Below are 24083 nucleotides of genomic sequence, written 5' to 3' on the forward strand. Positions count from 1 at the left end.
CCTGGCTCATTGCGCACAAATTTGCCAGAATTTTACGTAATATTTACATAACATTGAAGGTTGTGCAATGTAACAGGAATATTTAGACTTAGGGATGCCATCTGCTAGATAAAATACAGAACGGTTCCGTATTTCACTGAAATAAACGTTTAGTTTTCGAAATGATCGTTTCCGGATTCGACCATATTAATGACCAAAGGCTCGTATTTCTGCGTGTTATTATGTTGTAATTAAATCTATGCTTTGATAGAGCAGCCTGACTGAGCGATGGTAGGCAGCAACAGGCTCGTAACCATTCATTCAAACAGCACTTTCGTGCATTTTGCCAGCAGCTCTTCGCAAGCACAGCTGTTTATGACTTCAAGCCTATCATCTCCAGAGATTAGCCGATGTGAAATGGCGAGCTAGTTATCGGGGTGCGCGCTAATAGCGTTTCAAACGTCACTCGCTCTGAGACTTGGAGTAGTTATTCCCCTTGCTCTGCATGGGTAAAGCTGCTTCGAGGGTGGCTGTTGTCGATGTGTTCCTGGTTCGAGCCCAGGTAGGGGCAAGGAGAGGGATGGAAGCTATACTGTTACACTGGCAATACTAAAGTGCCTATAAGAACATCCAATAGTCAAAGGTATATGAAATACAAATGGTATAGTAAGAAATAGTCCTATAATTCCTATAATAACTACAACCTAAAACTTCTTACCTGGGAATATTGAAGACTCATGATAAAAAGGAACCACCAGCTTTCATATGTTCTCATGTTCTGAGCAAGGAATTCAAACGTTAGCTTTCTTACATGGCACATATTGCACTTTTACTTTCTTCTCCAACACTTTGTTTTTACATTATTTAAACGAAATTGAACATGTTCCATTATTTATTTGAGTCTAAATGGATTTTTATTTATGTATTATCTTAAGTTAAAATAAGTGTTAATTCAGTATTGTTGTAATTGTCATTATTACAAATAAAAAATAAAAAATTGGCAGATGAATCGGTATCTGCTTTTTTGGTCCTCCAATAATCGGTATCGGTGTTAAAAAATCATAAGCGGTCAACCTCTAATCCAGACAACAGTGGCTTTTAGTGTAGAGAGTATAGAGATATTGTTATCCACGTTGGCACCAATGATGTTAGGATGAAACAGTCAGAGATCACCAAGCGCAACATAGCTTCAGCGTGTAAATCAGCTAGAAAGATGTGTCGGCATCGAGTAATTGTCTCTGGCCCCCTCCCAGTTAGTGGGAGTGATGAGCTCTACAGCAGAGTCTCACAACTCAATCGCTGGTTGAAAACTGTTTTCTGCCCCTCCCAAAATATAGAATTTGTAGATAATTGGCCCTCTTTCTGGGACTCACCCACAAACAGGACCAAGCCATGAATTTACTGTGTTAAATGAGGCCTCACCTCCTGGCTACACTAGTGACCATATCCCCCCGTGCATTCCGCAAAGGCGGAGATGTTGCTAACATTTACGATAGCAAATGTCAATTTACAACAAAAAAATGACGTTTTCATCTTTTGAGCTTCTAGTCATGAAATCTATGCAGCCTACTCAATCACTTTTTATAGCTACTGTTTCCAGGCCTCCTGGGCCATATACAGCGTTCCTCATTGAGTTCCCTGAATTCCTATCGGACCTTGTAGTCATAGCAGATAATATTCTAATCTTTGGTGACTTTAATATTCACATGGAAAAGTCCACAGACCCACTCCAAAAGGCTTTCGGGGCCATCATCGATTCAGTGGATTTTGTCCAACATGTCTCTGGACCCACTCACTGTCACAGTCATACTCTGGACCTAGTTTTGTCCCATGGAATAAATGTTGTGGATCTTAATGTTTTTCCTCATAATCCTGGACTATCGGACCACCATTTTATTACGTTTGCAATTGCAACAAATAATCTGCTCAGACCCCAACCAAGGAACATCAAAAGTCGTGCTATAAATTCACAGACAACACAAAGATTCCTTGATGTCCTTCCAGATTCCCTCTGTCTACCCAAGGACGCCAGAGGACAAAAATCAGTTAACCACCTAACTGAGGAACTCAATTTAACCTTGCACAATACCCTAGATACAGTTGCACCCCAAAAACTAAAAACATTTCTCATAAGAAACTAGCTCCCTGGTACACAGAAAATACCCGAGCTCTGAAGCAAGCTTCCAGAAAATTGGAACGGAAATGGCGCCACACCAAACTGGAAGTCTTCCGACTAGCTTGGAAAGACAGTACCGTGCAGTACCGAAGAGCCCTTACTGCTGCTCGATCATCCTATTTTTCTAACTTAATTGAGGAAAATAAGAACAATCCGAAATTCCTTTTTGATACTGTCGCAAAGCTAACTAAAAAGCAGCATTCCCCAAGAGAGGATGGCTTTCACTTCAGCAGTGATAAATTCATGAACTTCTTTGAGAAAAATATCATGATTATTAGAAAGCAAATTACGGACTCCTCTTTAAATCTGCGTATTCCTTCAAAGCTCAGTTGTCCTGAGTCTGCACAACTCTGCCAGGACCTAGGATCAAGAGAGATGCTCAAGTGTTTTAGTACTATATCTCTTGACACAATGATGAAAATAATCATGGCCTCTAAACCTTCAAGCTCCATACTGGACATTATTCCAATTAAACTACTGAAAGAGCTGCTTCCTGTGCTTGGCCCTACTATGTTGAACATAATAAACGTCTCTCTATCCACTGGATGTGTACCAAACTCACTAAAAGTGGCAGTAATAAAGCCTCTCTTGAAAAAGCCAAACCTTGACCCAGAAAATATAAAAAACTATCGGCCTATATCAAATCTTCCATTCCTCTCAAACATTTTAGAAAAGGCTGTTGCGCAGCAACTCACTACCTTCCTGAAGACAAACAATGTATACGAAATGCTTCAGTCTGGTTTTAGACCCCATCATAGCACTGAGACTGCACTTGTGAAGGTGGTAAATGACCTTTTAATGGCATCAGACCGAGGCTCTGCATCTGACCTTAGTGCTGCTAGACCTTAGTGCTGCTTTTGATACCATTGATCACCACATTATTTTGGAGAGATTGGAAACCCAAATTGGTCTACACGGACAAGTTCTGGCCTGGTTTAGATCTTATCTGTCGGAAAGATATGAGTTTGTCTCTGTGAATGGTTTGTCCTCTGACAAATCAACTGTAAATCGGTGTTCCTCAAGGTTCCATTTTAGGACCACTATTGTTTTCACTATATATTTTACCTCTTGGGGATATCATTCGAAAACATAATGTTAACTTTCACTGCTATGCGGATGACACACAGCTGTACATTTCAATGAAACATGGTGAAGCCCCAAAATTGCCCTCGCTAGAAGCATGTGTTTCAGACATAAGGTGGATGGCTGCAAACGTTCTACTTTTAAACTCGGACAAAACAGAGATGCTTGTTCCAGGTCCCAAGAAACAAAGAGATCTTCTGTTGAATCTGACAATTAATCTTAATGGTTGTACAGTCGTCTCAAATAAAACTGTGAAGGACCTCGGGGTTACTCTGGACCCTGATCTCTCTTTTGAAGAACATATCAAGACCATTTCAAGGACAGCATTTTTCCATCTACGTAACATTGCGAAAATCAGAAACTTTCTGTCCAAAAATGATGCAGAAAAATTAATCCATGCTTTTGTCACTTCTAGGTTAGACTACTGCAATGCTCTACTTTCCGGCTACCCGGATAAAGCACTAAATAAACTTCAGTTAGTGCTAAATACAGCTGCTAGAATCCTGACTAGAACCAAAAAATGTGATCATATTACTCCAGTGCTAGCCTCCCTACACTGGCTTCCTGTCAAGGCAAGGGCTGATTTCAAGGTTTTACTGCTAACCTACAAAGCATTACATGGGCTTGCTCCTACCTATCTCTCTGATTTGGTCCTGCCGTACATACCTACACGTACGCTACGGTCACAAGACGCAGGCCTCCTAATTGTCCCTAGAATTTCTAAGCAAACAGCTGGAGGCAGGGCTTTCTCCTATTATAGAGCTCCATTTTTATGGAATGGTCTGCCTACCCATGTAATAGACGCAAACTAGGTCTCAACCTTTAATTCTTTACTGAAGACTCATCTCTTCAGCGGGTCATATGATTGAGTGTAGTCTTTCCCAGGAGTGGGAAGGTGAACGGAAAGGATCTGGAGCAACGAACCGCCCTTGCTGTCTCTGCCTGGCCAGTTTCCCTCTTTCCACTGGGATTCTCTGCCTCTAACCCTATTACAGGGGCTGAGTCACTGGCTTACTGGGGCTCTTTCATACCGTCCCTAGGAGGGGTGCGTCACTTGAGTGGGTTGAGTCGCTGATGTGATCTTCCTGTCTGGGCTGGCGCCCCCCCTTAGGTTGTGCCGTGGTGGAGATCTTTGTGGGCTATACTCGACCTTGTCTCAGGATGGTAAGTTGGTGGTTGAAGATATCCCTCTAATGGTGTGGGGTCTGTGCTTTCACAAATGCTCTCCATCCAACCTCACTGAGCTCAAGCTGTTTTGCAAGGAGGAATGGGAAAAAATGTCAGTCTCTCGATGTGCAAAACTGATAGAGACATACCCCAAGCGACTTACAGCTGTAATCGCAGCAAAAGGTGGCGCTACAAAGTATTAACTTAAGGGGGCTGAATAATTTTGCACGCCCAATTTTTCAGTTTTTGATTTGTTTAAAAAGAAATATTGGAAATATCCAATAAATGTCGTTCCACTTCATGATTGTGTCCCACTTGTTGTTGATTCTTCACAAAAAAATACAGTTTTATATCTTTATGTTTGAAGCCTGAAATGTGGCAAAAGGTCGCAAAGTTCAAGGGGGCCGAATACTTTCGCAAGGCACTGTATTTGATGTTTGTCATTTTAGAAGTAATATATAAATAAGAGTTTAATTAATGTGACATACTTGGTCATATTTATGGAAAGTACATTTTAATTGCATTATCCCATCTTTATCGGACATTTTCTTAAAATTACATGTTCCCTGTTCGCCAATTAATTTTTCTCCGCCTTCAAAGGACGTACATTCCCATTATTCCACACACAGGTTTATTTTTTATTTTTTTACACACAGGTTCTTAGGTCTTATAGTCAAGACTTTTACAGAGGCTTTTTTTAATATCCTGTGTCTTTTTGATTGTGTCATTTTATGGGTATATATATCCAAAATATTGCCTCATGTGAAGTGTTTTTTTAATTTTTCCATGAAATGACAATATTTTGATAAACTGATCTGTAAAAGTCTGACCATTGAGTGTCTTATCACAATAAAACAAAAACAAAATTCCCGTAATATGCAAATTGGGGCATATTTAAGGACGGTTTGACTAATTTGCATATTTAAAATTTTAAATAAATAAAACTTCAGTTTGATGAGAGAAAAGAAGAATAAAAATCCATTAGCCTGTGGTGCCTGGCCTTAAGAGGCATTAGAAGAAGACCTTGGATCCATCAAACACATTTGGTGTGTCATCATAGTGGTGTCTCTGACTTGTGGTCATATACACCATATGACTGATAGGGGCTTTGTGTTGAAGTCACCATGCCTCCATCTTGGCCCCCCACCATTGGGAAAATATTTAGGAAACTATAGAAATGCATTTATTAATGTCTACATTAGTTTTTGCCTCATTTATTCTATTACACACACCTTAATGCATTAATAAAGGTCACTTTAAAAACATTTACATATCTGGCATTACTCATCTCATATGTATATACTGTATTCTATCTATTACATCTCAGCCTATGACGCTCATCCATATATTTATATATTCTTATTCCATTCATTGACTTAGATTTGTATGTATTAGGTAGTTGTTGTGGGACTGTTAGATTACTTGTAGAAGCACAAGCATTTGGCTACACTTGCAATAACATTTGCTATCCATGTGTATGTGATCAATACAATTTCATTTGATTTGATTTCAATTATATTATGTGAGCTAAACATATATATTTGAATATATCTCCTTTTCACCTCATTTCACACCTGATTTATTTAACAAAAGACAAATCTTATGGTCCGTCATAAGGAGTCGCTAGAGCACGATGGGACAAGGACATCCCGGCCGGCCAAACCCTCCCCTAACCTGGACGACACTGGGCCAATTGTGCAACAATGCCCGGGATCAAACCTGGGTCTGTAGTGATGCCTCAGGAACTGCGATGCAGTGCCTTAGACCGCTGCACCACGAATTCATTTGTTTGCTCTTTATTGTGGGTACTTTACTGTATTTATACTTGGGATGTTGCTTTTCAACAGTAAAAGTCATTTTAAAAACCTGGAGGACATCTTTAAAGATGTCTAATGTTACTATCTGGCCCTCATACCATCATGGTCACCTAATCAACCCCAGCTCCCAATTGGCTCATTAATCCCCCCTCGATTACCTTAAACTATTCCCTAGGTCATTGCTGTAAAATTTTCTCAGTCAACTTACCTGGTAAAATAACGGTTAAATAAAATTAAAAAATTGAATAATGTCCACATGATAACAAAAAATAAAACATTTCATTGAAATACTGTAGAATTCCATTCATTCCTATGGAGGACTGCTCCTACTGGGGAGTGCCAATATGGCCAACCGGTGGCTTCAAGGCCTCTCAATGGCCAATACATAGCATCAGCAATCCAGGGTTTATATACAGGATTTGTTCACATTCTTAGGTGGAACAAACTTAAACTTGTGCATTTTTTCAGTGCGTCATTTCTGAATTGAAAAGTAAACCAAGGAGTAATTATCACGTCCTGACCTTAGTTCCTTTTTTATGTCTCTATTTTAGTTTGGTCAGGGCGTGAGTTGGCGTGGGCATTCTATGTGTTGTTCTATGTTTTGTATTTCTGTGTTTGGCCTGGTATGGTTCCCAATTAGAGGCAGCTGTTTTTTGTTGTCTCTGATTAAGAACCATACTTAGGCAGCCTGTTTTTTCACTATGATTTGTGGGTAGTTGGTTTCTGTGTAGTGTTTTTGTTGCACCTTTTGTTGGTTTGTCGTTTGTCGGTTTGTTGTTTTTGTTCAGTATTCATCTTTATTAAAATCATTATGAATATGTACCACGCTACACTTTGGTCCTCTTCTCCTTCTCCCGATGACAATTGTTACAGTAATCTAGTTTTTCAAAAGTATCTGTAATCTGATTATTGTTATGTCTCGTGGGTTTCATAACCACGTGTTTATAACAACTCAATAATGATGAGAGGGAAACAGGAATTCAGTTCAACCATTTATATGAACGTGCTCATCTCAACACATATTACCCATGATGCTCTGCCTATACAACTACAGTGCAAATAGTACAACCCTAATAAAAAACAATTACAATATTTTTGCAATTAACGTCACTGGTAACAGTTACTGTTTTTTTTGTAATCAGTTACTCCTCAACCCTGCCTACATGTAGACTAGGCCTAAAATATCCCTGGGCTGTTCTCTAGGACCTCCTCTCTTGTCTATAATCAATTCTCTCAAAAATCGTTTCATTGCACCAAATAAGGTGAAGGAGGAGAGATGAAATATACAAGCCAACCCTCCCCTAGGAAACCCTAGGAAAATAAACAAAAGTTGTTATGGACGTGTCGTCCCTGGATGGAAATGCTTGACAAACATAAGAGGATGTGCACTGTGGAAGAGTAGACTATCTGCTTCCCGAGTTGCGAGAATTCAATTTCATCAGTGACACTGTGCCCAAATGGAATTGTGTGAGTCTTTCAGGTATTATAGCCTATTCAGAAGAATAGTCCGTATGGTTTCTACTCCACAACACACATGAACATTAGTATTCCCAGTATATAACCAAATGACCTCGATTTTGGAACAGGCCCCTCTGTGCACTATTATTATGTGTAGCCTATACATTTGATCCAAAGCGCATGGCATTTAATTAATTAATCTCACCTTTCATAACACTCATACAAGTCACAAGTCCAGACACATGTCAGACAATGATTTAAATATGCACTAGATGACTGACAGGGTGGTGCTGTTTTGAAGCCACCGCACCTCCATCTTGGCACTCTCCCACCGGTGTACATTTTTGGGGGGAGCTATAGAAATCCATGTATTAAAGTCTACATTTATTTTGCCATGTTTATTATATTCCATATAAATCAAATCACATTGTATTGGTCACATACACATATTTAGCAGATGTTATTGCGGGTGTAGCGAAATATACATTAATGCATACTTTTAAATTATATTATGTGAGCTAAATATATATATTTTTAATATATAAAAACATTTTCCTTAAAGTATAATTTTTAGAAAGTTCTAACGTTACAGCCCCCACTACACAAAATATATTTAAATATATGGAATTCTTTACGTGAAAAATTAAATTAAAATACTGTAGAAATCCATTCATTCCCATGAAGGGCTGCTTCTTCTGGGGAGTGGCAATATAGCCGACAGCATTTGCAATTTGCCCCCCCCTCGTGTGTAGAGTTCAGGTAACACTCTTGCGACCTCTACTGGTTTCATTAGGTCATAACCACCATGGTGCACGAATTATTATGCCATTTCTGTATAATACCTCTAGTATATCATCAATGATGGGTATGGAAAGTGTTTGGCTGGGGCATTTGATTAATCTGAAGAGAAAGTAGTTGGAAGCTATCCACAATAACATCGTATTACCATGCATAAACCTAAGCTGTGTTCAATAGTAATTGATCAAACAGTGTAGTCTAGAAGTTACAGAAAAAAATGAATTCCCGAGAATATAAATTATATGCGGGAATATTGCCTAATTGGCCTATTTAAAGGTGTAGTTCACACAAATTACAAAATGACACATTGGTGTCCTTACCCTGTAAGCAGTCTATGGACAATGTATGACAGCAATCCGTGCTTTGGTTTCAGTGGAGGCTGCAGAGGAGAGGACACACCATGTGTTTGATGTATTTGATACCATTCCACCTATTCCGCTCCAGCCATTACCACAAGCCCATCTTCCCCAGTTAAGGTGCCACCAACCTCCGGTGTTTGGTTTTATTTCCCTGGTTTACAAATGCTAATGTTTCAGTATTTGTGGCACAAATCCCATTAAAATCATGGAGACGATAATAAGCATTTTCTGTGTGTAACAGTATAACTTTCGACCGTCCCCTCGCCCATACCCGGGCTCGAACCAGGCACCCTCTGCACACATCAACAACAGTCACCCTCGAAACATGCAGAGGAAGGGGAACCACTACTTGAAGGTCTCAGAGCAAGTGGCGCCACCGATTGAAACGCTATTTAGCGCGCACCGCTAACTAAGCTAGCCGTTTCACATCCGTTACATGTGCATCATGTACAAATCATACAAAGTATAAAAATTGTACCGTGAAGCTTATCAAAGTCACTTATAGATTATTTCAACATGATGCGCAAAAAAATGCTAATAGTCCCATGAATTGAATGGGATTTGTGCCACAAATGCATTTAGAAACAATGTCAGGCGAACTAACTAACCAAAGCATGGATTGCTGCCATACCTTGTCCATAGACTACTTATGGAAAATAATGAGCAATTTTGTAATTTGGGTGAACTATCCCTTTAAATGCTAGGCAACTAAATAGATAGGCCTCTTGAAGCCTATACCAACATTTAGATTTCTCGGTTCTCTGTACTTCATTCTGTCAGTGACAGGGCTGTGTTTCGACCAATATTGCTTTTGGAATTAGATCCCAAAAAGGGTAACCAACATAAGGTGAATAGTACACACGAATACGTAAAATAGTACACATCAATCCAATAACAAACACGTAACATGAAACAAAACTTTTACTGTAGGCTATAGCCACAATTTCTCACTAATTATTTTCATCCCAAGAAAGTCACATATACGACTGCTTGAAATACACACGTTGCTGTTTTTTTGTACGTTCAATTATTACATTAAATTATTAAATGGTATGTTTCTAAAATACATTAAAGGGAAAGTGAGATAGGAACTAAATATTATCCTGACAGTTCCTATCGTACTTTCCCTTTAATGTTTTTTTTAGCAACATACCCTTTAATAATTTACCTGGACACACCTGAATTTCCACCCACTGAAAGTTGTTACACAATAACAATAGAAGTAGGAAAACGATGTAAGAGACATTCCATAAAATTCCCAAATTCATTGTTTGATAATCGTTGAGGTTAGGTGAGTATTACACTTGTATGTATTTTCCGTTGTGTTTTCAAGCTTTGTTTAACTAGCAGTCTTCTTGCGTAGCCGAAAGCCCAACATTTTATCTTGTGCGCTGGTATGAGAAACTTCCGTGTTGTGATATGGAGTGCGCTTTGATGGTCTGTACAACATTTGTCTGGACAGTTAACACATTCAGGCAACTTTATAACTCTATTTGTATATCAAATATTTTTTATTTAGTGGTTTTCTATTGCAAGAGTATTTTCTTCGGTAGTCATGCGTAAATAGGGCTTTTATTTTCTTCGACTACTCAGCACAGGCCATAATGAGATGCATTGGGCGGAGCTTTGTTGGCAAGGGGCAGGGAGGGATTCTACTTGTCTTATCGTTCTTGGCTTACCTTACCTGTCGTGGAAAAAGTTCAACTTTAGAGACTATTGTTTGATTAATGATACTAGAATGCTGTCTGGAGTTACATCTTGTCGGGTTTGGGGCAGTGGGAGGACATGTATGACCTACAAAATGTGCACACTAAATGTACTTTTCTTTGTAGGTGAAAAGCTGTTTACCATCAAACCAATAGAGCTGGGACACAAAGAAGGAAACAGACAATGTGATGTGACTTCAGTCAAAGTAAAAACACTCAATCAAGCATAGACTCACTGACAGATTCACCAAGACAAACGGACAAAGTCTGGAGACATTGAACACCTAAAAATAAAACAATGTCTGAGATCCTGCCGTTAAACCTGGAGCTGCTAGAAGACAGCCCCTCCAAAACCAGCGGGGTGACTGCTGAACCCCAACCCCCAACATGGGGGGAAGAGGAGAAGGTGATTAAAGAATTGGGGGAAGATTTGGAAAAGAGGAGGGAAGGAGTGGTGGAGGAAGATGATATGGTTAGTTCGGCTAAATTGGAGCCTACCACTCTGCAATGGCCAGGTGACAGGGATGTAGAGAAAACTACAAAGAACAGAAGTGCATTGACTTCGAAAGAAGATAAGGGAAGGGGAAAAGGGGATGACCCTGAGGGAGAAAGGAAGAGTGTGTATTCCATGTGCACCTCTCTTCAAGAAGGAGAAAGGCAGATGGAGAGTGAGAGAGGGCTGGGTTTGGGAGCAGAGAGAATGAGAACAGAGGAAGAATGGATGGGGAGAGAGGTGCAGGACCCGGGGCTGTGTAAGATAGGGAAGAAGGTGCAGGTAGAGATAGAGGTGGAAGATGATATGAACTATTTGCCTGAGAAGGCAGCGCAGGTCTTCAACCCATCCGTCACCATCCTACACTCCTCTAGTGCTCCAACGTCTCCCAGCGGAAGGGAGGTATTCTGGGATGTGGACGCAGAGAAGAGCTGCCTCCTCATTCCCCAGGGAACCCCACCTGATGGCTACTACCACGACTGGCCAGTGGAGCGGGGGTCCTCAAAATGTAAAGAAATGCACCAACATTTCATCTTTCTGTCTTTTGGCCTCCAACCTTTCTCTCATTGTCTGTCTTTCTCTTTGCTAGTTTCTCCCCTGTTCATTCAGCCACTGTGGTTCTGCTCAAATAGTTTTGCGAGTGCAAATTCATCCTTCCCCTTCTCCCTTATTTGAGGTAATCAGATCTATAAGTGGTAATGTTTACATTAGTCTTTCTGTGCTCTGAAGTAAAAAGAAAGCTAAGTCTCTCCTTTCCTCTCCCCTCCAGGTGGTTGTGACTGTGCCAACAGGGATGCTCTCAAAGTGGGGGTGTCTGTGTTCACCGCAGCTCTGATTTTCCCCCTCCTAGTGTGGGGGGGGTATGTCTTCCTGCCTTTTGATGCCCCACTGCTGGACAGTGCCCCCCTCAGGCTGGTCTACACACTGCGCTGCTCTGTCTTCGCTGTGGTGCCCATCATACTGGGTGAGTGGCTCATTGGTCATTCAGCAGATGTTCTTTACCAGAATTACTCCGGTGTGAACAGCAAGGTGGGTTGAACAACAACACTAACATCACAAGCTAACACTTGTGTTGTCCTCCCAGGCTGGTTGGTGCTGGGTGTCTCCAGGATGCGGTTGGGGGATGTGAAGCCGCTGCGTGAATTGGAGGCCAGGGAAGTGGGTGTGCACCGGCGCTATGTGGATGACTCCGTCACCCTCTTTCTGCTCTACTTCCTGCAGCTGGCTGTAATGGCGCCCTACCTGAGCCAGGACCTGCTCAAACTAGTGCCCCTGCTCACCATCATCTTCGCCTTCGGCAGGTAAAGAAACAACAATGCAAAAAAAAACAGATTTATTTTATTATCACATACACCAGAGAGATGCAGTGAAATCTATTGTCCAATTTCAGTGCCCAGTCAGTCATATCCCTATATGGCATGTGATCTCAATATAAGGCAGTCTGGGCAGACTATAGAAATGACTGCATCTGTCTAATGTCTATCTCTCCTCTGTGCCAATAGGCTGATGTACTGGGTGGCAGCTGCACTGGGCAGCAGTGTTCGGGGCTTTGGCTTCGGCCTGTCCTTCCTGCCCACTGTGGCCATGCTGGGTGCCAATCTCTACTTCATCTTCACCATGGACGCTGGGGGCACCATCTTTGCCCAGGATGTGATGCACCAACAAGACCAACCCTCAGCCTCCCGCCAGAGGTTCTGGGGATAGGAGGATGGAGGAAAGGCTGAAGGAATGCAAGGATGGGGAAGAGGGACAGGATCTGTTTTACCAACTGGTAGAATTTAACTTTCAAAGGGTTACTATGTAAACTGTAGTGGATCGTGCTAGTGTGATTTTTAAACCACACTGATGATGTGTAGAATAGACTGGGCAGTGGTAGTCAGTGATAGAGCTTATAAAAACAGTTTTTGGTGAAAGTTTCTATGTTATAATTCATTTTCTTGCATGGCATTATACCGTCACTTTGGTGAAACAGTAGAATGTATTCTGTAAAAGATCTGCTAATCCATAGAATGACTGTTAAGTACCATGGAATAATGTTGAAATCACAATTGTCGGCTCAATGCAGAGTTAATGAAAATAGTTTGTAGTTCCACACAGAATTTGCCACTTGGGGAAGTGTCTAAAATAACCAAACCATTGCCTTCCTCAGAAATATCTAGCTAGGCCTGCACACCCACAAATAGTTTGCTGAACTGTACTGTTTGGTTTGACAATTATCTGTACTTGAGGCATCCTGTAATCTATTGTTTTGCATTTGGTTGCGAATCTGGTATTACAGGCTAATAACATTAATTTGCATTGACATTTGGTACCTAATATCAGGTTTATAGAGGAAAAACTAAGACTTCCTCTAGACCTAGTCAATCAATTTCCTATTGAAAATGTTCAATACAACCAAACACAAAATCATGTTCTGTGATAAGGTCATCGACTACTGAGTGGACATTTTGTCTCATAATTTCATTACCGTATTGCCTTTTAAAAGGACGTCCACACATGAGCAATGCCATGTCATTATAAGAGCTAACAAATCATTTAAAGATAATTGATTTAGTACAAAGATTTTGATATTGAGAACCATTTCATTATTGGAGAAGGTGGATTGCATGGCTTTTTGTGCCCCCAAAAATGGCAACCTTGTTATAGAAATCAAACCTGTCCAACAAAAACAAACCTACCTGCACAGGTGGCCCAACCTCCATGCCTTCATCTCTGAAAACAAATCCTTTCACAATACAGCACAGCTCTGTAAGAGTGATTGTGAATGGAGTTGTTATTGTATTTTAAAATAGGTCTATTTTAAAATGTAATGTATGAAATCAGATTTTTAGTGTAGGCATAGACTATGAAATGTATAACTACGCTGATTTCTTTCTACGTTTCCAAGTAAACTTTAGCTAATAACAAGCGGAAACAAATTGTAGAGTCTATTTCATGTCTATGATTTTCTTTTCTTATGATTTTCTTTAACTTTTTATATATTTTTAAAAATAATTTATATGTAACAAGTTGTTTTTATTGGGTTTTCATTCGCTTCATTTAGTGAAGATGACACATTTTTATTGGTATGAAAGCCTTTTAGTGGCTAATAAAAATTAGCAAGCATTTAAGGAAGGTCTTTGTGCATTACAGTTGTTCTGAATGGGCACCTGTTTTTGGACTGTGTTATTGCTGTGTTCGTGACCAAGTGGGAAGGTGGTATTTATCACATACAACTCGGGGAAATCCACTTGAACACCCATCCAACTCGTAATTATTAGTGGAAAACCATAGAGATAGAGGACACAACATGGTATCGGTCCAATTATGGCATCTGTGAGAGCATGGGCTGCGCCCTCGAGGCCATCTCCATTTTGAAGTAGTACATTTTCTTCTACTCCTACAAGCTGGTTAACAAACTGAAGGGTGAATTCATGCAACCTGGAGTGTGTTGTTTGAACAGGTATAAAGCCAAAGTTGGCAATTTACTGTCCACCTGCAGTTATGAAATGTTTGCTCACAAGTGTAACTCATTTGCTGATCCCTCCTGATGACCTGGATGGAAATATATAATCTTTCCTTAACCAGTAGGAAGTCCCACCCAGTTGACTACTTCAAAAAAAACTTGCTTTTGGTCACAAGAGGTCTCTTATCTCAGTGGGAAACTCGTCTATCACCCCTGATCACAGACATCACCCACATTCTGACATTGATAACAGCATTTTCGGCAGTTAAATGTAACAAAACATTATAAAAAAGTTATCTATTGATATGTTTTTTGAAAACTATCATTTGTTTGCATGCATGATCGCTGTACTTTTAGTTTATGGTTGACGCAGCTTGTTGGCCATTAGCCATCCGGCGTTTGTCAACGAGTTCAAAGCATGTGAATGCATCCAACTGGTATTTACAACGCCACAACTGGTAATTACCACCTTCCCACTTGGTTATGAATGGAGCAAATTGCCATGTTCAAAACAACTGGGAACTCTGTAAAATACGAGGTTAAATCATGACTTCAGGGATCTTCACTTCAGAAAGTCAGAGCTCTAAAGAGGCCCGAGTTGGATGACCGATAAAAAAGTTTTCCCTGTTGGAGCTCGTTTTTTCCCGAGTTGTTTTGAACGGTTAGAAGTCAGAGATTTCCGACTTCCCAGTTGTTTTGAAGACGTCATAACATCGAGCATATGAGATAGGACTACATACACTTTTCGACTGAACTAACGGCTCCCGTTTTTGTCGGAGGTCAAATATTGTTCACATCCACCCAAACTTCTCGTTTATTTATTGGTCTGGCCACAGGGAAGTCTGGGTTCGGAATTACAAGAAAGCAACCCCTTGCACGTCAGGCCTATCTTATCTGTACCCCAAGGGTATTTACCACTAAAGTTATCGAAGTGAAGGGTCAAGACGAGTAAAATATGGCAGCTGCGCCAGCTAGAAGAAAACACGGAGCGTGTCTGCTTCGAATCAAAGAAAATTGTCCATTGCGGAAATTTAGGAAAAACAGGTGTTACGGTAAGAACATGATTGTTTTAAAGAATTGATGGATACAAATATATAGCCTATACAAATGCATACAATTAACCTATAGACGAATTAGACGAGTTAGATCCCTGTCGGCCTTGCACTGTGAATTTGACAGTAAAATGTCTATTGAATTTGTTTGGTGGGCTCTATAGGCCTAAATGCTAGAGCCTGATAATACATTAGGGGTAGGCCTATTATAAATAATATTACATTTTAAAGTGTTATTTACTGTAAAAGCTATACTATAAAATGTGTATAACAAGGGAGCAATCTTTTGCTAGGGAACGATTTTTCCACAGGCAAACACGTTTATAATAGTGCTGAAGGAATAACATTATAGAAGATAAACATTACATCATTTGTTTACCAGTATACATTTTATGTCAATATAAATATAAACAATGGAGTAGTATGTCCTATTATGATAAGACTACTGTACTTAAGACTACTGTATCAAATTATGAATAATAAGTAATATTCTTCCAAATTAAGGGGTAGGCTATATTGCCTTAGTTGAAATGACTGGAAATCTGGCTGTGGCTTTAAAATAAGTAGTCAGTGTTGTTAACTGCCAAAGCTGATGCTCCTCCATTATTTGCGACAGTTTTGAGGAAGTTGGGGGCCAATGTAGCAAGGCAACATTTAGTCCCAACGTATCATGCGGTTGCTCAAGACTTGTCCATCAGGATTGGCATACCTGTTCGAAAGTAACAGCACTAGTCTACGCCTACACCTCACCACCTCCTGTCAAGTACTTTAGTTGCACTTGCTGTCAAGAGCTGGGTGCCCAGGTTGTGTGCATGTCAGCAGTATAAAAAAAGGCTTCCTGCATGCTTCCTGCTCTCCTTCAGCTGGACTGATCTGACAATAATTTGAAGTTTAAGCTAACTTCTGAAAATTGCTTTCACCAGTCCAGTTATTTCACATCAGTGCAGATGAAGGAAATTAGATAAGGAGAGGAAATCACTTCATAGTATTGATACTTGTCTTTTAAAATGTTCCTTTTGGCAGATGTTACAGCCACATCTTCGGCTGGTAGTGGGGTGTATTGGGGAGACTTCAGTAAGCACCCCATTTCTGCATCCAAAACCGGACCTATCAGCACCATCTATGTAGAGCCCCTCCCTCCTTCCTATCAGTCTATTTACCGTCCCCACCAAACACAGGACCCCATTGGTAAGACCATTAAAACACTTGTATGGCCATCTTTCCAAATGTCTTGTCTCCAAAGGCTAATATTTAACTGACCTCCTTTATCAGGAGCCTTGATATGGTAGTTACTGGTTATTATTAGAAGTTACCTCTCTCAATCTCTCTGATAATCCTATTATAAATGGGAGCAATATTTTGGGAACATTGCTCTCACCTCTGTAGCTTGTCAGATCAGTGTTTGTTTTGTTGAAGTAAGGAATAATGTATGCTATTGGGAAGTGCTTCACAGAGCCATACACTGAGTATACAAAACATTAAGAACAACTGCTCTTTTCATGACAGACTGACCAGGGGCCTCATTTATAAACCATGCGAATGTACAAAATAGACCCCACAAATCACAAATCAAATTTGATTTGTCACGTGCGCCAAATACAACAGGTGGAGGGAGACCTTACAGTGAAATGCTTACTTACAAGCCCTTAACCAACAATGCTGTTTTGAGAAAAAAAATAGTTAAGTATTTACTAAAATAAACTGAAGTAAAAAAAATAATTAAAATAATAAAAGGCCTATGTTACCTCATGAGTATGAAACCATCACCGAGAAGGTGATTTATTATGCAATGATTCTGGAAATGAAACATGCATGTGCCAGTTTTCACACAAAAGTTGGCATTTATAAAAAATGAACTTGACATGAAAATGTGCTCACCTTCCCACAAACCTTAGACCATGCGTAAGCACAGTTTCTAGTGGTTGAAGTACTGCATTGCAAGCAGGCAAGTAGATGAGTATTTTCTGCAAATGGAGGATATGAACAGGTTGAACAAGTTAATAACAAGATACAATCATTTGCCATTAGTGAGAAGAGAGAAAATCTATTTAATTTGTTTTTGCATTTGAAAATAATTAGAAATAGCCATTTATTTCCAAAGCTATTATTTATTTAATTTCCATGATCATTGCATAATATATTCCTCACCTTGTCTGTGATGTTTACATACTCATGAGGAAGCATAGGCCTACAACAAGGATACCATTCATCCCATCTCTGCTTTAATTGGACCCACTTCATAGTAGTAAATAGATAAGCTATTTCAAGGATTTTGCTCTATGCCATCTGATCTGAAGCTTGTTGTAGGTTGTAGGTTACTTCTGAATACTGTACTTTCACATTTCTCGAGGAGACAATATTGCATTTATACGCAATCCATATTTTCATAACCATTGCAGAATAAATGTGTCACCTTTTCTGGCCATGATGGGTTCATATTCCCGAAGTAGCCATAGCCTACAACAAACTACCACGCACATCTCTCATTTAATTGAACCTTCGCTAAGCCCCGCCCCAGAAAATTTGGGCAAACATATTTCATCTCTCCCTATCCCAGTGCGCTCTCCCCACATGCTTCAAGATGGCCACCATTGCTCCTGTAACCAAGAAAGCAAAGGTAACTGAACTAAATGACTATTGCGCCCTGGTGGGACATTTGTCATCAGGAAGTGCTTTGAGAGACTAGTCAAGGATCATATCACCTTGCTTACTGCCCCAATAGATTCTCAGACGATACAATCGCTATCGCACTGCACACCGCCTTATCCCATCTGGACAAGAGGAATACCTATGCAAGATTGCTGTTCATTGACTATAGCTCAGCATTCAGCACCATAGAACCCTCCAAGCTCATTAAGCTCAAGGCCCTGGGTCTGAACCCCGCCCTGTGCAACTGGGTCGTGGACTTCCTGACTGGCCGCCGCCGTGTTGATCCTCAACACAGGGTCCCCACAAGGGTGCGTGCTCAGCCTCCTCCTGTACTCACTGTTCACCCATGACTGCATGGCCACGCACGCCTCCAACTCAATCATCAAGTTCATAAAGTTTGCAGACGACACAACAGTAGTAGGCTTGATTACCAGCAATGGCGAGACAGCCTCCAGGGAGGTGGTGAGGGCTCTGGGAGTGTGGTGCCAGGAAAATAACCTCTCACTTAACGTCAACAAAACAAAGGAGCTGATTGTGGACTTCAGTAGGGTGGTGTGGTCTGCCCAACATATCACCGGGGGCAAACTACCTGCCCTCCAGGGTACCTACAGCACCCGATGTCACAATAAGGCCAAAAAGATAATTAAGGACAACAACCACCCAAGCCACTGCCTGTTCACCCCGCTATCATCCAGAAGGCGAGGTCAGTACAGGTACATCAAAGCTGGGACCGAGAGATCGAAAAACAGCTTCTATCTCAAGGCCATCAGACTGTTAAATAGCCATCACTAGCACATCAGAGGCTGCTGCCTATATACATAGACTTGAAATCACTGGCCACTTTAATAATGGATCACAAGTCACTTTAATAATGTTTACATATTTTGCATTACCTATCTCATATATATATATATATACTGTATTCTATTCTACTGCTCATCCATATATTTATATATTCTTAATTCCATTCCTTTACTTAGATTTGTGTGTATTGTTGTGACATTTTTAGACATTACTTGTTAGATATTGCTGCACTGTTGGAGCTAGAAACACAAGCATTTCGCTATACCCGCAATAACAACATGTGTATGTGACCAATACTTTAAAAATATATCTATTTTATGGCTTTTTTAGTCGAGCCGTATCAAATACGTGTATATACAGTGGGGAGAACAAGTATTTGAAACACTACCGATTTTGTAGGTTTTCCCACTTACAAAGCATGTAGAGGTCTGTAATTTTTATCATAGGTAGACTTCAACTGTGAGAGACGGAATCCAGAAAATCACATTGTATGATTTTTAAGTAATTCATTTGCATTTTATTGCATGACATAGGTATTTGATCACCTACCAACCAGTAAGAATTCCAGCTCACACAGACCTGTTAGTTTTTCTTTAAGAAGCCCTCCTGTTCTCCATTCATTACCTGTATTAACTGCACCTGTTTGAACTCGTTACCTGTATAAAAGACACCTGTCCACACACTCAATCAAACAGAATTCAACCTCTCCACAATGGCCAAAAAATGTCAGTCTCTCGTTGTGCAAAACTGATAGCTGATAGAGACATACCCCAAGCGACTTACAGCTGTAATCGCAGCAAAAGGTGGCGCTTCAAAGTATTAACTTAAGGGGGCTGAATAATTTTGCACGCCCAATTTTTCAGTTTTTGATTTGTTAAAAAAGTTTGAAATATCCAATAAATGTCGTTCCACTTCATGATTGTGTCCCACTTGTTGATTATTCACAAAAAAAATACAGTTTTATATCTTTATGTTTGAAGCCTGAAATGTGGCAAAAGGTCGCAAAGTTCAAGGGGGCCGAATACTTTCGCAAGGCACTGTAGCTAGCCAGTTAATATATATATATATATTTGTTTTTATGTACGTTAGCTAGCTAAGTTACCCATGATATGAATACAACTCATCTGCTGTCGACATTAGGAGTCGATTTGAGAGCACTAGTTAGCTCCAAAAGTGGTAGCCTAACTTTGGCTGACAGTGCATTCAGCAATTGAAGCAATTGTAATGACAGTCCACTACAACATACCAGGGAGTTTCTTGATCAGCAAGGGGTAGTCGGTGTTTAATTTCATTGTGTATTAAAAACACAGTTTGAGATCATTGTGAGGGGATTTTGCCAGTAGAGAGGGGAGTTGGGCTTCGCGGGAAGATTTTGTCCAGGGTTGCAACAGTAACTAAGAGGGGCGGGGTTGAGCAAAGGGCCAATTAGATATGCTTTTATTTAAAGTATTTTGCTCAATGGATCAGGAAGGAAACATGGTTTATAACATACAGGTGAACAGACTGTTGATATTTTTTATTGAAGTGTGTATGGCTACCACTGTAAGCAGACAATGTTTCCGAATTTGGGCAGTGCAGCATAAACATAGGTTCGAGAAAAAGTCAATGCAAAAAAAATCACAATTTGCAATTGTTGTCTTTCATAAACTTTTTGTCTGTCGGATAGACTAGGCTTACAGCAAATGTCACTGCAAAAGTTTAACATTCTGCCGTCATCTACAAAGACATTTGATCAAGTTCGCTATTGCTATTTCCTTTAGAAGACTTCCTCGGGTTAATTCTAATACTTCCAAAGTATACAGAATATAAGGGCTCTATTGTCACCATAAAAGGTGAATGGCATTTTTCAGGCAACATTTTTTGTATAATGTTTCTGATGTACTTTTTACCCCCTTTTCTCCCCAATTGGTAGTGACAGTCTTGTCCAATTGCTGCTACTCCCTTACGGACTCGGGAGAGGCGAAGGTCGAGACTGGGTCTCCCAGTCACAGCCTGCTGTGACACAGCCTGGGGTCGAACCCAGGTCTGTAGTGACACCTCAAGCATTGCGATGCAGTTCCTTAGACCACTGCACCACTCGGGAGGCCTTTCAGACAGAATTGTAATGCTTGTTCACGTGCACATTTTCAGGACGGGTCTGATTTATAACAGAAACATGCACCAAGTTTATAAGTCCCTATTTTTGTATGTGCTCAGTCTTTTCAGAAATGCCGCACACAGATATTTAGTGTGAAATTTACACAACGGTTATAAATGAGACCAATGTGAAAGCCATGTTCCTTAAATCCACTTAAATTAGTGTAGATGAAGGGGAGGTAAAAAAAAACATTTCTATGCCTTGAGACATGGATTGAATGTGTGCCATTCAGAGGGTGAATGGGCAAGACAACAGATTTAAGTGCCTTTGAATGGGGTATGGTAGTAGGTGACAGGTGCACCGGTTTGTGTCAAGAACTGCAACACTGCTGGGTTTTTCACGCTCAACAGTTTCCCATGTGTATCAAGAATAGTCCAGTACCCAAAGGACATCCAGCCAACTTGGTACAACTTTTGGAAGCATTGGAGCGAGCATGGGCCAGCATCCCTGCGGAACGCTTTTGACACCTTATGGAGTCCAAGGAAGGTGTTTCTAATGTTTGGTATGCTCAGTTTATACTGTGTACTTCTCACATCACTGATCACATCCCTTTTTCTGGCCCTTCACTGAGAGCAGCCGTGGATATGGAGGTGGTCCGACCCCAAGCTCCTATTACGGGGGTCATGAGTCTCTCCCCATCCTCTGTACTGGCTCCAGGGCCTCTGGTTCCCAACCTCCAGCCTGCCTACCAGCACAGACGCCTCCCCTCCGCAGCATCCAGTGAGGCCAGCATGGGTGAGTCAACACACTTAACAGCAGGTGCCGTCTGTTCACCCCCCCCCCCCCTAAACGGTGTCACACAGGTGCGTAGGTTTTAAAAAGTCATATTATGCTCAAAAAGCTAAATCAAAGGATAAATACTCACACACTGTTGAAGAGTTTGTAAAAATGTAACAGACGCTAATACCTTCATTGCTTTGTAACGATGACTAACGTGCTGATTTCCTCTCCAGAGCTGGACAGTGGTGTCGACCCAGAGACTGGAGAGAGAGCCCAGAGATGACAACACCACTCTTCCGCTGTTTCTACCTGACCTGATCCTGGAGATCTGGGTCAGATATATTCAGTGTTGCAGATACAATGAGTGTCTAGAACAGGTCAAGTGGTTTGGAACCTAGCTGTACAGACTATCCCAATGTTGTGAAAGACTTTTCTCATCCCCTTTACATTGGTAGGTGAACAAGCTTTAAAAAGTATCCATCAAGGAATATGAGGGGACGTTTTTTTTATTAGGGTGTATTGAGGCTTCTGGTACACTGCCATATGCTTCTGTACAGGGCTGGGAAAGGCACAACTTGAAATGGCATTTCATTGCTCCCTTTTCTCATATTCTGAGCCATTGGCCAGATGAGTCAACAAAGAAGGCTCCCTTCATATAGCTTTGAATGGTCTTCTCAGGTCAGCGCATAGAGACGAAGCCCAGGAATCCATGCACTTGCACGGTCTATTGACACGTACAGTACCAGTCAAAAGTTTGGACACACCTACTAACACAAGGGTTTTTACTATATTCTACATTGTAGAATAATAGTGAAGACAACTATGACATAACACATCGAATCATGTAGTACCAAAAGTGTTTTTAACAAATCAAAATATTGTCACCCTTTGCCTTGACAGCTTTGCACACTGGAATGCATTTCCAACTGTCTTGAAGGAGTTCCCACATATGCTGAGCACTTGCTGGCTGCTTTTACTTCACTCTGCGGTCCAACTCATCCCAAACCATCTCAATTGGGTTGAGGTCAGGTGATTTTGGAGGCCAGGTCATCTGATGCAGCACCCCATCACTCTCCTTCTTGGTCAAATGGCCATCACACAGCTGGAGGTGTTTTGGGTCATTGTCCTGTTGAAAAACAAATGATAGTGCCAAACCAGATGGAATGGCGTATCACTGCAGTATGTGGTGATAACCAGCATGGCAAAGTGGGCCTTGAATTTGAAACAATCACTGAGTGTCACCAGAGATCTGTTCACCTACTCTGCGTCACAAAGACACGGCAGTTGGAACCAAAAATCTCAAATTTGGACTCATCTGACCAAAGAACATATTTCCAAATGTCCATTGCTCATGTTTCTTGGCCTAAGCCAATCTCTAATTGTCCTTTAGTGGTTTCTTTGCAGCAATTCGACCATGAAGGCCCGATTCACAGTCTCCTCTGAACAGTTGATGTTCAAATGTGTACTTGAACTCTGAAGAATTTATTTGGGCTGCAATTTCTGAGGCTGGTAACTAATGAACATTTCCTCTGCAGCAGAGGTAACTCTGGGTCTTCCTTTCCTGTGACAGTCCTAATGAGAGCTAGTTTCATCATAGGGCTTAGCTTTTGCTACTGCACTTAAAATTTACCATATTGACTGACCTTTATGTATTAAAGTAATGGACTGTATTTCTCTTTGCTTATTTGAGCAGTTATTGCCATAATATGGATTTACGACCACCCCTACCGAGTCACAACTGATTGGCTCAAACACATTGAAACAAATCCCATAAAAATGTTAAAAATAAAAAACTTAGAGCAAACCTGCTGATTGAAAGTTATTCTAGGGGACTACCCCATAAGGTTGGTTGAGAGAATGCCAAGAGTGTGCAAAGCTGTCAAGGCAAAGGGTAACGATATTTTGATGTACATGAGTCAATGTGTTATGTCATAGTTGTCTTCACGATTATTCTACAATGAAATAAAGAAAAACCCTGGAATGAGTAGGTGTCCAAACCTTTGACTGTATTTTTGTAAAGTTACAGTAAAAAAGAAGTAAACCAGGTCATGGTTTTATGACTTCCTTAAAGGCCTATTCAACAGTCAGGGATGGGAGTTTAACGCCCAGATAAAAATAGAACCTTTTGACATAACCAGAAGTAATATTTTATCTGGACTCAGTTCTTGTTTTTCAATATGATGATGAATTGCAATGTTTTTCCTCCCATGCATTTAACTTTAATAAAGCTGAAGACAATA

The 24083-nt window shown here is 40.6% G+C and overlaps 1 protein-coding gene across 4 annotated transcripts; it reads left to right on the forward strand.

Annotated features, from left to right (window-relative positions):
• Positions 1–9971: 9971 nt before the first annotated feature.
• LOC118367565 (transmembrane protein 79-like) lies at positions 9972–24083 on the forward strand. 4 transcript variants are annotated; one of them, XM_035751156.2, is made up of 8 exons: positions 9972–10072; positions 10670–11544; positions 11806–12000; positions 12121–12337; positions 12539–15533; positions 16557–16721; positions 21700–21858; positions 22077–24083. In XM_035751156.2, the coding sequence occupies exons 2-5, from the start codon at positions 10842–10844 to the stop codon at positions 12738–12740; spliced, it is 1317 nt and encodes a 438-aa protein (XP_035607049.1). In that variant the 5' UTR covers positions 9972–10072; positions 10670–10841; the 3' UTR covers positions 12741–15533; positions 16557–16721; positions 21700–21858; positions 22077–24083. The 4 variants fall into 4 exon arrangements, with proteins under 4 accessions (XP_035607049.1, XP_052350387.1, XP_035607048.1 ...); XM_052494427.1 differs by having other exon boundaries at positions 9978–10128; XM_035751157.2 differs by lacking the exon at positions 9972–10072 and adding an exon at positions 10256–10274.

This window comes from Oncorhynchus keta, chromosome 34 (genome assembly GCF_023373465.1).
Source record: "Oncorhynchus keta strain PuntledgeMale-10-30-2019 chromosome 34, Oket_V2, whole genome shotgun sequence".
Taxonomy (NCBI): Eukaryota; Metazoa; Chordata; class Actinopteri; order Salmoniformes; family Salmonidae; genus Oncorhynchus; species Oncorhynchus keta.